We start from the raw sequence: 14,998 nt of genomic DNA, 5'->3' as shown, positions 1-14,998 counted from the left end.
GACAGAGACATTGTGTGTGTGTGTGCATGTGTGTGCGCGTGTACATGTGTTTGTTTCAGGGCTCCTCTCCTCAAACCTTCTTCCCTTAAGTTTTATTTTTGTCCTTTATTTTAGTATCATTCCTCTACACCTCCTCTTCCTTTTTTCTCCACCCATACAAGCTTTGAAAGGTACAAGATTCATATACTATGCTAGAAGTATGTAAGTTATTGACAGGGAAAAAATTGAGTTTTATTTTATATTATTTACTTTGGATTAAATAATTGGATTCTCTTTTTCTTCTTTCCAAATACAATCCCAGGGGATTTTAACAGTTTTTCATATAATTATTCTCTTTTCCTGGAAAAAAAGTGGTTACTCTTTAAATTTTTTTTTTTTCTTTATCTTTTTGGTTAATATGCAAAAGTTTGTGAATTCCACAGTGTTACTACACCCTCTACCTCTACAGATTACCATCTATCCATGAATTAATATTTAAATTTTAGGGAATTTCCTAAAACTTAGAGGTTAAATAATTAGTTCTAATGTCACATAGGATTCATTTCTAGTCCTGATCAGTCATGTGGGAGGGGCTGGTGAACTTACTCAGGTCTGTCTCATTTAAATCCAATTTACTTGCAAATTGTGACATCCATCACCTTCTTGATTGATTTTCTTCAAAAACAAAGGACAAACTGCACTCTGCTCAAATCTTCATATATAGTGTCTAGAGTCCCAAACTACAGCCCTCAGGCCAGATGTGGCCCCTTGAGGACATTTATGCGTCCCACCGGGTTATAGCAAATGGGCTGAGGGGCGGAGACAGAGTGTGAGCATTTCTTTTTACTATAGTCCGGCCCTCCAACAGTCTGAGGGACTGTGAACTGGCCCCCTATTTAAAAAATTTGACTTTAATCTTGGTCATACACCCAGACATTCTTAGAAGCCTCTTTAACTCATGGTTATCATTCCCTTAGTGAATCTGATTCATTATCAGCTAAAAGCTATTGTGAATAATGCTGTCTTCCAAGTCCATGTATTATATATATATGTATAAAGGCTATTGAATCCAAATTGGCTCAATGTAGTGAAATGTGTACTGCACTTAGAATCAGAGATCTGCCCCCAGCTATACTAGTTACTTGCCTTAGTTTCCTCTTCTCCAAAATAAGTACAATGTCTCTCCTGCTTCCTAAATTAACATAAACTGTCAGGATCAAATGAGGTTATAGCAATAAAAGCACTTAGTACTCCATATTTATGTAGCACTTAATAGTTTCATTTTAAAGATCCCCTGACAAATAGGTTTAAGAGGAGGAAAGAAAATGGTAAGGTAGAATTCATGCCACTAAGAGAAAAGGATATGTTAGAGTGGTTCATTAAATGCTGCATCATCAAAGTATTGAACACCCATTCTGATTCCAGGTGTAAGGCTTTTGACCTGAGATTAGGACTTATTGTTACTTTATTGTATTCACATTTTTGTGTTAAATTTAGAGGGAAAAAAATCAAAACATTTATATGATATGCAGCTGCAGTAGTTATTATGGGATCTATATAGAATGACCCACTTTTAATATGAGTTGAATGGTACTTGTTTCAGTCCTAGGTGCTGTCTGAAAGTTAGCAATAAAAATTGAAGACTTTTAAAACTAAAAGCATTCTCTTTTGCAGTAGTATGTTTGTGTGTGTGTGTGTGTGTGTGTGTGTGTGTGTGTGTGTGCGCGCTAAAAAATCCTGAAAAGTTTATTGTATTCTTATTTTTTAGATGATTTTTCATTTCTCAAAATTAATTTGCTTTCTTTTTTTTTCCCCAATGTTTTTAAATACCTAGCTTTAGAAAATGAAGTATATAGAAACCCAAGGTCATCACTGATTAATCACTCAGTCATTGATTTCACAAGTGACAAGATTGTACCTCATGGTATTTATATGGATAATTTCTTGAAGAATCAGCTCTTTTCTGATGCTGTTGTTCAGTCAGAAGATCTTCTAAGGAGCAAATATTGCCAGCCTGCCAGAATTGAGAGTGCTTCTACAGATGCTGACCTTGAATTTGTAGCTAATACCAAAGCAAGGGTAAAAGAACTAGAAAAAGAGGCAGAGTACTTAGAAGAAGCCTACAGGAATTACCAGCAACGAGTTATTCAAGCTACAAGGAAAAGCCCTTCCCCAGCAAGGAGTCATTCTCCTTCACTTTTTCCAACAGTTCTAAGTAGTAGCATTCATGAAAAAGTTATGTTTGCAGAGGATAAATTTGTTTCTGAGCAGCTTCCACTCAGTAGTCTGAAAGATGAAAAAGGTGATGCGATGTCTGATTATCAAACTCTTGATGCGATGTCTGATTACCAAACTCCACAGCAAAGGAGAATCCCTTCCCCCAGAAGACTTTCCTCTACTCCACGTTCAAAAACAAGAAGAAGCCTTAGTAACCAAATGTATTTAGCAGGTGAGCTGCTATTTTAATTAGTATTTTGCTTCATAGAATTACTATATAAGAGAATAATAGTTTAGATAACCAAGTCACTATTCTGTTAGTTTTTTGTTGTTTTTACCTTTCTCTGTGTTTTCAGTACTTAATACATTTCCTGGCAAGTGATAGATACTTAATAAATGCTTGTTGACTTGACTATTCAAAAGATTAAGAAAAACCTATAAACAAGTTGTTCATAATTTTTATAGAGATGTATTTGTGGGGTCAGTTTCATTGCCCTTAAATAATTTGCATGAATACATAGAGCATAGTCATAGAATGTGTCTATTAATAGTAGTGTTATTACTAAAATTTAATTCATGACATGTTTGATTTCATTTTGTATAACAGATATAGTCAATTAATTCTAACAACAAAACATTAACTACCAGAGGGCATTCAGTTCCTTAGGAAATAGCATACCTGCTGAATCATATTACATTGGAGACCTCATAGCATGGTGGTTTGCTGTGGTCATGACAAAGTTATCTGGGGCACACCTGGAACATCCTATTTAATAAATGTGTCTGGAAACAGAAGGATTATTTGTGGAGATGTCAGTTAAATAATTTTGGGAGCTAAGTGGAAGAAAGAGAAATCTAAAACTAAAAAATTAAGAGCCAGTGATAATAATGAAATAAGGTAACTCAATAGAAAATTGGGTTGATTTTTTTTTTTAACTTAACAGAGAGGCCTTTGGTTTCCGTACCCCAAAATGAGGTTGTTGGACTTATTGGCCTCTGAGATTTCTTTAACTTTAAATTTATGATTCTATGAAAGAGTTACAGACTAAATCATGAAATCTGAGTAGTGATCTTGATCTTTGGTTTTCTAATTTTAAGATAAAAGGAGCAGACTAAGATTATAGAAGATTCTAGCCATCTCTATCATTTTGTGTGCTATATGTTTTATAGTTCTAATTAACCCTTAGCATTATACTATAAACCTTATAAGTTTGTAGGGAGAAAGGTAATTTATAAAATGCTTAAATACTACATAAGTGTGAGGGAGCTGGTAATTTTTATTATTTGGATAATAGAAACCAGTTATGTTTGTTTTGTAATATCTTGATAGCAATTCAGTAAAATGTCTTCCCTAAGAAATTTGTAACATATTGTAAAATACAAGATTATATCTTTCAGGTAATGGGTCATTTGTTGGGTCTCCCTGTCATCTTGCTGACAAAATTCCATCACCAATTCCAAAGACAACTCAACTTTCATCTGCTGTATCTGCTCCAAATATCTCAATTGCTTGCTTACCAAGCAATCAAGAACAGAAATCAAGGTAAAGATCATACTTTATTTTGTTTGAAGTACATAATTTCACTTAATTTCTGAGTGTTAGACAAAGGTTTATTAGTCATTATATTTAAATTGTGTAGAAGTATATAATTTGCATTGTCCAAAATAAGTTCGTTAAACTAAACTTTGTTTCAAATGAACATTTTCTTAACTGTTAGTGAGAATGGGAGGATTTTAGAATTTAAATTACTGATTATATTTTGATTAAATTATCTATATGGCAATGTGCTAGGTGCTAGAGGATAAAAAGAATCAGTTCTTGGCTTGAAAGAGCTTACATTCTATTGTATAAACTATCATGTACACATAATTCCTATACAAAACATAGAAATAGGGACTAGAATTGAGATTTTGCTGATACTGGGAACTACCAGATGAGGATATTCCAAGATGAAAACTAGTCATATAGCTTTGGTCTTTATTTTAATGATATTAAGAAGGATGCTGCTTTTTTTCAGCAAAGTAAATATTCATTTGATAAACAATTAAGTATCTAAGAGGGACAAATGGCATTGGAAATTAAAAAAAAATTGTATGGTTGCTACCTTCAAGAAGCTCAAATCATACTGAAGAATAAAACATGTAATGAAATAACTAATAGAAGTAGAATAGTATACAAGTCAAGCAGGAGGAAAAAACTCACTTTTAACTGATATCGCCACCACTCTAGTATAGGTTTTCACCCTCACAACTGTATAATTGCATTAACCTGCCAGAGGATCATCTTCAAATCTCTCCCTGCTCCAAACCATTCTCCAATCATTAAAATGATTTTCTTAAAGTGCAAATCTGGTCATTTTACCCCCTACTCAATAAACTCTAAAGCTATCTCTTGTCTCTAGGGGCAAATACAAAATCCTCTTTGGCATTCAAAGCCCTTTCATAAGCTAGCCCTATTTTTTTTATTCTTCTTACCTCTTCTCACAAGTATTCTTCAATCCAGTGATCCTGGTATTCTGGCTGTTCGTTTCTCAGCTCTGGGCATATCTTCTGCTGTACCCCATGCCTAGAACGGTCACTCTCCTCTATTCCAACTGCTGATATCCCTGTCTTCCTTTAAGTCACAACTAAAATCTAATCCCTAAAGGAAGCCTTCCCCAGGCCCACTTAATTCCAGTATTAATCCCTCTATTAATTATTTTCTATTTATCTTGTATGTAACTTGTTTTTGTAATGCCCGGGCTAGCTTCCTGGAGGATCTCTGGATGGGCCTTGCTCTTAGCAGGAGAGTCAACATGAGGGTGGTCAGGGATAGAGTCTGGAGTCTGAGCTCCAGCTCACTCTCACACTCTCACTCCAGTCCTCTCAGCCCTTAAATAACTTAGTACAATTACATCACTACAGCCCACTGAGCATGTGCTAACTGTAGAACCATTACATCACCATATCACACTAAATACTAAGTATATTTGAACTAGAGAACTATTATCTCTTATCAATCACTGAGTAAACACCTTGCTTTAAGTATCTTTGCTTCAAGTATACTTTTCCAGAGTTCTGGCCCTCTATATGTTTTGTATATTTTTTGTTTTGTATTGTCTCCTACACTAGATAAACTTTTTGAGGTCAGGAACTTGACTTTTTTCATATCCCAGTGTTGAGCACTGTCTTGGAATGTAATTGAATCGGATTGAATTGATGTGAGGATAGATTGAAAAGAGGAATATTAGCGAGGAAGAGAAATTAGAGTGAGTTTCTGAAAATGTAGCTTTTAAGTACAAAATGTTCTGGTGGTATTAAGAGCTGAAAGAATCAAGAAGGCTATCGTAGGAGGTTGCACTTGAATTGAGTTAAAGACTTAAAAAGAGATGAGGGATAATATTCCAGACATAGGAGACAGCCTATGTAAGAAATGTGTAAGATGGTGATAAAAAATCACATAAGGAAGCTGTAAGTAGGCCATTTGGCTGGAATATAATGTTCATAAGATATAATAATGTGGAGTCATTGTGGGAAAAGATAGGTGGTAGGAGCCAAATTTTAGTGCCAAATATAGGAGTTTGCATTTTATTCTGGAAGTAATAATCACTGAAACTTGTTGAGCATTGGAATGACACTATTTGATCTCTCCATGCCTTAAGTTTTTTTTTAATTGTTAAATGGGATAATATTTACATTACCTATCCTCTGAGGGTTGTTGTAAAGAATACTTGATAAATCTTTAAATGCTATGTGAAGATGAGTTCTTATTTGTGATTTTTCATGCTATTCTCAAGAGGAGGTTTTTGGAGGCAATCAGATTGATTTGTTTTGCAAGTAGAGTTTTTTTGTTGTCAGTAGAATTATAAGCATTAATATATTTTTTAAAGTAATTATTGCTTCAATGACCCTCTTTTTTTTCCTCCTGTTCTGGCAATTCTATGGAAAGGCTTCTTCTCTCTCCCAACTTCCGTGTAAAAAACAATTGGGGGGGAGAGGGGGAAGACAGCTAGAAGGCACAGTGCATAGAGCACTGGCTCTGAAGCCAAAAGGACTTCAGTTCAAATCTGGCCTCAGACACTTAATACTTCCTAGCTGTGTGACTCTAGGCAAGTCACTTAACCCCAACTACCTCAGGGGGGGGAAATGGAAAAAGAGAATTTTGTACCAAATATATATGATTAAGTACTTGAAGGGTTGTCCTGGCTAAAACAAGCTGAACTTGATAAAAATAATTTGGAGTTTTAAGGGCACTTCTTTGCTTACTTCCTTGCTTGCTCTTGGTCATTTGAGTCTGTCAGATAGGTGAGGTTGTGGTAGTTCATGTTTTATTTCCTGCTACTATAAATGACAGCAAGACAAATGTAAAAAATTGAAAATGAGTGTGATGGTAATGGTAGTAGGGTGTGAGGGATGTGAATAAACTACATCATGTAACAAATGAATGAAAGATGTAATCAAAAATATAATCCCATAATTATGAATGTAATATGATTACAAATATTTGGTTTCACTTTCTTCATCTTTTAAAATAAGATTGGATTAGGTATGTAAAGTCCCTTCTATCTCTGTAATTTTAACTTTTCTCAAGTATTTCTGAAATTAAGTTTAATTCCTCTGAAAAACTTGTATTATAGATATAAAAAGAATTTCTTACTTGCATTGTTTTCATTGTTCATGTGATATGTAATTCTTGTCTAATTGTTTTATTTATTTGTGTTTGATACAGTCCATATTTGAATTTAGCATTTGTCTTTGTCATTCATTGAATGGCCTCACAAAAAAAATTGTCTAGGGAAAGGCATTTCTATATTTTTGCACTATCTTTTTTTGCACTTCACTGTCTTAATTATGTAGAGATGAAATGAGACATATTTTTTTTCAAGTAAGATTTCAATTTATTTTGAAACATAAAAGCTTTTACAGCATTAACATCTACATACATGTTAATTCATATATCTCTCTATGTTAATGAAAGATAAGGATTTTTTTATACCGAATATTAACCTATAATTCTGAAACGATAATCAGTTATAAGGTGTGACTATTGAAAAGTTCAATGTAAGTTTTTTTCTTTTAAACTCATGAATGTGATTCTGTTGTTATCTTTCTTGTCCTTAAAAGTAAATTATTTTATATACTATATTTTTTAAAAATTAAGAATAGCATACAGCAGTACTGAATAAGCTTAATAATCTCTCAGATATTCTGTTTTATATCTTCACAAGAACTAGATGTCTGATTCTGGGACAACAATTTTTTAAAATGTATCTGAAAAAATTATTTTAGAAACTATATAGAGATAACAGTGAATGTAGTTTAGAGATATATTAGTAAAGTGTTTTACTAAAGCAGAAAACATCTTTATCCAATTGTGCTTTTGACTTTTAAATTAATAACATAAAATAATGTAATAAGTAAAAATTTTATTTTTTCTTCTAGTTATTATGAGAAGCACACTGATCAAGATATAAGTGATTTTTCAAATGCAGAGAAATCAGGCATTGAAGATATTCAAAATGAATCTTTAGAATGTAAGTTCGAATGCCAGCTTTAATAATTTGATAGTTTTAATGAAATATATCCCACTATAAGTAAATATAATGCTTACTATGCAGTATAGCCTTATATTCTTTCATATTATTCATAGACTTTTATAAGACTTTTTAGATTTTTTTAAAAGGGCAATTCATTTCACAGTTAGTAGTTTTAGGTTCTTGTTCTCTATGCCACTAAGTAGTGCATGTGATCACTTGCATGTGCAAGTGGATTTTTTTACATGTAAAACAAGGGAAACTAGATAATCCTTCTGTTTCCTTCATCTTTAATATTCCATTAGCCAGATAGTTAATAAACCTTTACTAACATTCTTTGCTACTATGTGTGTCAAACTGTGCTAAGTACTGGGGATATAAAAAGAGGCAAAATATGAGCCCATAATGGAATTCATAATCTAATGGGGTAGATAACAAGCCAATAAATATGCACGAACAAACCATACAAGATAGGTAGGAGATATATAATAGGGAAGCAATAGAATTATCGAAGGGTTGGAAAGGGTTTTCTATAGAATGTGGAATTTTAAAAGGCCCAAAGTCCAAAAGATGTATTCATGAAAAAGTAATCAGGCATTTAGTTTTTCCCTTTAAGGTTTTCCTTCTAGAGCCAGTTACTGCATAAGAAATTGTTAAAAGATTCACTATGCCTGAATAAAAGTGGAATTTACTTCAATAACAATTTTATCAAAGCTAAATGTTTTATTTTGTTTTTTTTACAAATTAGAAATTTTCATATTTTTCTTTTGCTTATACTAATCTTAGTTTTCTCTAGATTTGGATAAAACTCAGCTTAAGTAGAAAGAGGACTGGCCTTTGAATTAGGAGGGTGATTTTTAAAATCCCTGGCTTAATTATTAATAAATAAATAATTATTAACTAGGCTCAATTATTAATTAGACCTTGGGCTTTCATTTTGATCTCTAATGTTTCTCTCAGATCCAAAATTCTGATGCAAGTTTTATAATATAACGTTAATTTTTAAACTGAGGTACTTTAATTGAGATGAGAGTGTCAGAAATTGGTAAAATAAAGGGTTAATGATGAGTATTCATACTATTTTCTAGAGTCTTCTGAAAACTGATGACATAAAGAGCAAATAATTTTTAAATGTATGATTTTGTTTAAAAACATTCTGAATCATGTTTTTGTCAGCATCCTGGAAAGTCATCAATTTTTCCCATGTAGAAATTATTTTCTTGGTTTATATCTTAAATTTTATATCTTAATTATTTGTAAAATCTCATTCTTTCAAGTATTTGACCCCAAATTTTTATAAACATATAATTAAGTTTAAAACCCCCCAAAACAATCTGTTAAATATTCTTCTGTTTATATTTGAGTATAGTCTTAACATTTCCCCTCAAATGTTTAGTAGAGACCTGCTTAATTAGTTAGCTGCCTGAAATTAAAGATCAGCAATTCCCACACTGCAACTGTTCTTTTGCCCTTCTGTTATAATTAGGGAATAATGGAGCCATTGTCCAAACCTCTTTTAGATGGTGGGAACATTCCAAAGGAACTTGAAATAGATGTGTTATATCCAGCAGGAGATATGGTTCCCACTAACAAAGTCATAGACACTGTGCCAACAATAACTACTTTGCATCAAGATCCAAGTAAGTTTTTTTTTTTTAATTAATAGATTATTGAATTATTGAAATAAAAACTTCTTGAATAAGTTATTTAACTTTTGAAATAATTACTGAGAAAATATTTAGGTTGAATAATTTAGTATATCAAGTAACTATTGTTTTGTGGATATAAAATTTAAGAAAACTTTAAAAGAGAGACTTAAAATTTAAATAACTAAAAGTTTCATAATCTGAAATTTTGAACAGCATGTATAATTTTATCTATTTATGCCTCCCTTGAGGTCCCCCCATCTACTTCTGTCTCTTGCTTTCTGAAAAGTTTGAACTTTGTCAGAGCTATTGTTTTTTTTTCCCCTTTCCAAAAATGCTTATGCCCTCAAATAGGTAATTAGATAGAAACTGTTTACATTATGAATAACCTATCATCTCAATCTTCTAGACATATAAACAGCCTCACTCGCTTGATTTAAATGACTACTTATTGAGTAAAAACAATTATTAAAGGAGAAAATATGTTTAGGTTTACATAGTATAAGTTCTACTTCTGATGGATGAGATATCCTCTATTGTAGTTAAGAATTACACAAAATAATTTCAGTATTTTTTCTGATTCCTACTATATGTAAAGTAGCAATTGGCTGCTGGGAATACACTGACAAAATGGAAAACAGTTGGTCCCAAGAATATTTGTGGAAGGGGGCAGGCAGAAGAGAACATAACATTTATACAGCTATAAGGTAGTTTGAGTGAACTGAAAAAAAAAAATACAGTAATAACCAGGAGGTCAGGAAAGACCTGGATTAAAGCCTTAACAGAAACAAAGGGTTTCTAAGAAACAGAGTTGAAAAGGGAAAAGTATATTACTGGTGAGGTGGGAAGTGAAGTAAGACACAGAGATGGGAGATGAAATTCAGTGTTTAGCAGATAGGCAAATGTATGAGAGAGGGGACTGTGAACTAAGTCTGGAAAAGCAAATTGTAATCAAACTTTGAAGGTTTTCAAAGTCAAACCAAGGAGTTTGTATTTTTTCACTAGAAGCAGAAGGGGAACCACTGAAGATTCTTAATCAGGGGAGTGATGGATTTGAGCCTAAGGAAGATTATTTTGTCAATTGTGTGGAAGATATACTATAAGGGTTAGAAATTAGGAGACCTGTTATTTTGTAATGGCCAAGATGAAAGGGAATGAAACTTTGAAATTGTGTGATAACTGAGTAAAAAGGACAGAAGAGATTTTGGTAAAGGTAAAATTGACAGAATATAGTAGCTAATTATTGGATATGCAAGATGGGTGGTGGTAAGGAAAAGTGAAGAGTTTGAAGCTGTGAAATTGGGTAGGTAGGAGGATGGGGAATTTGGAGGAAGAATGGGAGAGTAATGAGAGTTTTGTAACAAATTATTATATATATATAATATTTGAGACATCCAGCTTGAGATTTCCAGTAAGATGATGATGATGCAGGATTGGATCTCAGGAATAAGTCTTGTGATAAAGGGTAATATTTACTTACAATAAACTTTAAACTATGCATATCCCATAGGGCACAATGTAGGTGAATTTTCTGTGGTTCAAAGTAGCACCAATAATAGAGTTTTGAGATCTAAGTCCTTTGCAATTGATGACCCCGAGGGAGCATTAATTTATAAAGCAGAGGAAAGAGATCAAAATGCTATTTATTAAATGGATAACTTCCTTTCATTGGTACTTTGCTTCATAAAGAAGATGGGCAGGGATAAAGCTATTATTATTTTCTATTAATGAATTTGACGTATCATATCTCTCCTGTCTTTTGGAAGAAAGGATAAATGACTTGTATCCCATCCCTCCACTTTCACCCCCTGCGGTGGCCATTGGTTCTTTTAGCAGCTCTGACCTATTAGTTAGAACTGACTATTAGATTACATGATTTTAATTACTTTAGAGTAATAGGGCAAAAGATTATGGGGTATTAGTATGAGTTAGTAGCTAATGGATTGAAGGTAGTATGGTATCATGGAAAGTCAAAACCAAGGGAAAATGACTTAATGTTTCCAGTTTTCTTTTCTATATGTAAGATGAAAGAATTGACTTGCCAACTAGGGGAGGGGAGTAGGAAAAGGTGGGGGGAAACTGAAACACAAGATTTTGCAAGAGCTAATGTTGCAGAATTTTCTATGCATATGTTTTGAAAAAATAAAAACTTTAATAAAATTTTAAAAAGAAAAAAAAAGATGAAAGAGTTGACTTGATGTGTGTGTGCTTCATTTTTCTCTTAGTAATGCTAGATCTAGAAGAACAGGAGACAGAAGAAAAATGGGAAGAGAAACGGCGAGAGAGAGAAGAAAAGCGCCAGAGAGAAAGATTGGAAACTTTCGAAAGGGAACAAAGAGAACTACAAAAACTGGATAAAGAAATGGTGATAAGTACTACTTAGCACCCAGTGCTTCTGTAGAATACTGTCCTTTATTTGACATGTCTTTTTTAATCTTGTTCACAATTTTTCCTATTTTTTGATAGCATCAGTTCTTCATTCTCATTCATCTTATATATTCAGTCACTTGCCAATTTTTTATCATTTTTCTCTTCACAACATCTCATACATATATTCCGTACTCATATAATTATCACACTAGGCCCTCTTCCATGCTCATACTATTTAAAAAATAGTCTCTTATTTCATTTCCATGAGCTTTGTGTTTTCTTCCTCCTCTATAATCCACATAGCAACTAATATGACCATGTTTCCCTCCTATTCAGTAAACTCCATTGTTTCCCCATTGCTTCTAGGTTCAAATATAAATTTTTTTTTGTTGCTTATATACTCCACTGTCTGGCCTCAAACTACCTGTAGATTTTAATAACTATCACATCTGACACTGCCTTTGTACTGTCCCTCTTGCCTAGAATTCTTTCACTCTCCCCTCCCTTCTGCAACTGGAATCCCTTGTTCCTTGAAGATTCCTTCATGAGGTCTTTCTTAGTATCCCCCAAGTGCTAGTATCTTCTTCCAGCTTGCTGTGTATATTATCTATTTTATATGTTTTTATATAAGTACATCTATGTTTTCTTGACAGTTAGAATGTAAACACCTTTAGGGCAAGGATTGTTTTGCCTTGAACATCATAGGTGCTCAAGCATTGCTTACTATTATGAAAACAAATTTACATCAATTTTATTTTCTAGCAATTGCTTGAAGAATCATTGAAAAGTGAAGTAGAAAAAGACATTAAGGAGTTGGAAATCATCAACAAAGAAATTGTCAACCCCCTAGAGAAATATATGAAAATCATCCAACAAAATAAAGATCAGGAATCAGTAAATAAGGTGAGAAAATTTTTAAAGGACAGAGGATAGATGGCAAAATAAATTAGTAGAATGTATGATTCTGCAATGCTTTGAACTGTCACTTAAAGCCTCTTTAATAAAAACCACAGTTAAAGGGGCGGCATTATTGTATTAAGCTCATATAACAGAAATTAACTAAGTAGGATTATTTCACATATTTAAAATTTTCCTAGGAACTTATGTGGTTTTTGTTTCAGTTAAACGTAATGACAATCAGACAACACAATTTAATAGAAAATTCTGTTTTTAATCTTAAAGAAGGAAAAGTGTAATTCTTGTCTACTTCTATATAATCTTTTTATTTAGGAACAAACTAAGAAATTTTAAAATACACTTGAGACAAGTAACTGAACACAAAAGAGTTGTTATAATAATTTAATACTTTGTATAGATCCTCATTTAAGTACTTGAGAATACAAACTATAGGTAATTATTGTGATTTGCTACTAAGTATCCTCATTTATTGGCTATTTTAGTCTTAATTCTCATATTTTTGTGTTTCTGCTGTAATTATAAATTACAGATTTTATCTAACACATATCAGATATATAAAATATTTTACACATTTATCTTCCTTTACTCTTCAGAGCTCAAAAAAGGAGGTTGTGGAAGAAGCATCAATTGAACAAACACTATTGTCTGATAATAAAGCTGACAGGTATGATATCCCAAGCAAAATTAACACAGTTTTACTATATTTAAGGTATGTAGTGGCTTCTTTTGGTTGTTAGATAATTTTTGAGCTCTTTATGAGTTCACTGAATTGACCAATTTTTGATGTCATAGATGAAGCTTGAATGAGCGTGATCTAGATAATAAATTGTAAAGAAGGTTGGGGAAATACACCTCTCCCTTAAGAAAAAAAATCCAAATCTAATAATTTGATTTGTAAATGTTTTTTTTTTTCTTTTTTCCTGTAAATGCTTTTTAAAAAAGTTTTGTCTAATTATTCTTTCACCTCTTTTCTTTATTTAGTTTGTCAGCTTCTGAAGAACCAGATGACTTTTGGTGAGAGATTTGCTTCCCAGGTTCATACTCATAACAGTATGTTGTATTAAATTTAAAGCCAGGTTTTTAGTGATGTAGACCAGAATATTTAATAAAGATTTTACATAGAAAATCTATATGAAGTTGCTGCATATTTCTTTCTGTATTTCTTAAAGAGATTTGTCTTCAAGGACTTACCAAGAAGCATTTAGTAGGTGCATGGTATAAAGTATTTATCTTCTTTTTAAAATAATGCATAGTTTTGGTAAATTTATTGAAGCATTTTGCTTCACCATTAAAATGTTTCAATTTTTTTCTTAAAGTAACTTTTCCTTTATATACATTACTAATATTAATTATAAGACCTAAGCACACAGATGAAATCATCTCCTGTCTGCAATGAACAATTCACTTTAACATTCACTTTTAGTGCTAATCCATTGAGCTTTAAAGACTCATAACCTTTGAAAATAACTTCTTTTCTTTTTAAAAAAAGTATTTATATATCCCCCATTCCTCTAATTTTTATACCTAAATCCCAATTTATACAACTTGGAACTCTGTTTTCATTGTTTAGTATATAATGTTAAATTAAAAGAAGTTAATTCTTGCAGAGAACATCAAAATTATAGAAAATCAGCTTGCCATTACAAGTAACACAATATAATAAAGTTACTGAGAAGGTATAGTCTTGTGTTTATTTTCCTCAAAGCTTAATGAGAAAGTTGATTTTTGTTTGTTGGATATTCAGGCCTGTGATTTCATTGGCATAGGAAATTCCCAGGGAGGAAATTCCATCAATACAAATGAGCAACTGCTCTGCAACTCAGAGAATCTTAAAAAGAATTTCCTGAGAAACAGAGAAAGTAAGTGATTTGCTCAATCACAAATAGCATGTCTCAATGCAAGGACTTCGAGGCACATCATTTTAACTCCAAGTCTGACTATCCTACACAGTCTTTCTCCTAATAAAGGAAATCATGTAGTCAATTAAAAAAAAAAAGATAATACACTAGTGTAGCATGTGAAATTTCATAAAAGGTGAGTTAACCATCTATATATATATACACAGAAAATCACCTTAATTAGAAAAATACTGATGCATGTAAACGTTAAGCCTGAATTGAAAAATTAAAATATATGAAAGTGCTATATTAAAAGGCTTTCAGAAACAATTATCTTTATCTAGATTAGTGACAGTATTTGTAATAATTGCTTTTGAATGCCTGCAAAATGATTGAAGTACTTTGTCTTCTTTCAGTTTTATAGATAGTTTTATATCATTCACAGTTTTGGGAGAATAGTTCTTTGCTTGCTAGTAATTCAAATTTCCCAAGGTGTATAAATCCTAAAAATTTTAAA

The 14,998-nt window shown here is 32.2% G+C and overlaps 1 protein-coding gene across 11 annotated transcripts in view; it reads left to right on the top strand.

Moving 5' to 3' along the window:
• The window catches only part of OFD1 (OFD1 centriole and centriolar satellite protein), a 43,678-nt gene extending 29,907 nt beyond the window's left edge, over positions 1–13,771 (top strand). For 6 of the 11 annotated variants that reach the window (XM_074299968.1, XM_074299972.1, XM_074299967.1 and 3 more), the window contains 7 exons: positions 1,814–2,428; positions 3,595–3,739; positions 7,618–7,709; positions 9,230–9,349; positions 11,581–11,720; positions 12,488–12,628; positions 13,237–13,481. In XM_074299968.1, coding sequence (XP_074156069.1) covers positions 1,814–2,428; positions 3,595–3,739; positions 7,618–7,709; positions 9,230–9,349; positions 11,581–11,720; positions 12,488–12,628; positions 13,237–13,380 — 1,397 coding nt within the window. In that variant the 3' untranslated portion in view covers positions 13,381–13,481. Of the gene's footprint in view, positions 1–1,813; positions 2,429–3,594; positions 3,740–7,617; positions 7,710–9,195; positions 9,350–11,580; positions 11,721–12,487; positions 12,629–13,236; positions 13,482–13,624 lie in introns of those variants that run through there. The other 5 variants (XM_074299971.1, XM_074299970.1, XM_074299969.1 and 2 more) reach the window with 2 other exon arrangements.
• The last annotated feature ends 1,227 nt before the right edge of the window (positions 13,772–14,998 follow it).

The sequence above is a fragment of the Sminthopsis crassicaudata genome, chromosome 3, assembly GCF_048593235.1.
Source record: "Sminthopsis crassicaudata isolate SCR6 chromosome 3, ASM4859323v1, whole genome shotgun sequence".
Classification (NCBI taxonomy): Eukaryota; Metazoa; Chordata; class Mammalia; order Dasyuromorphia; family Dasyuridae; genus Sminthopsis; species Sminthopsis crassicaudata.
This window is presented reverse-complemented; position numbering and strand designations above follow the sequence as displayed.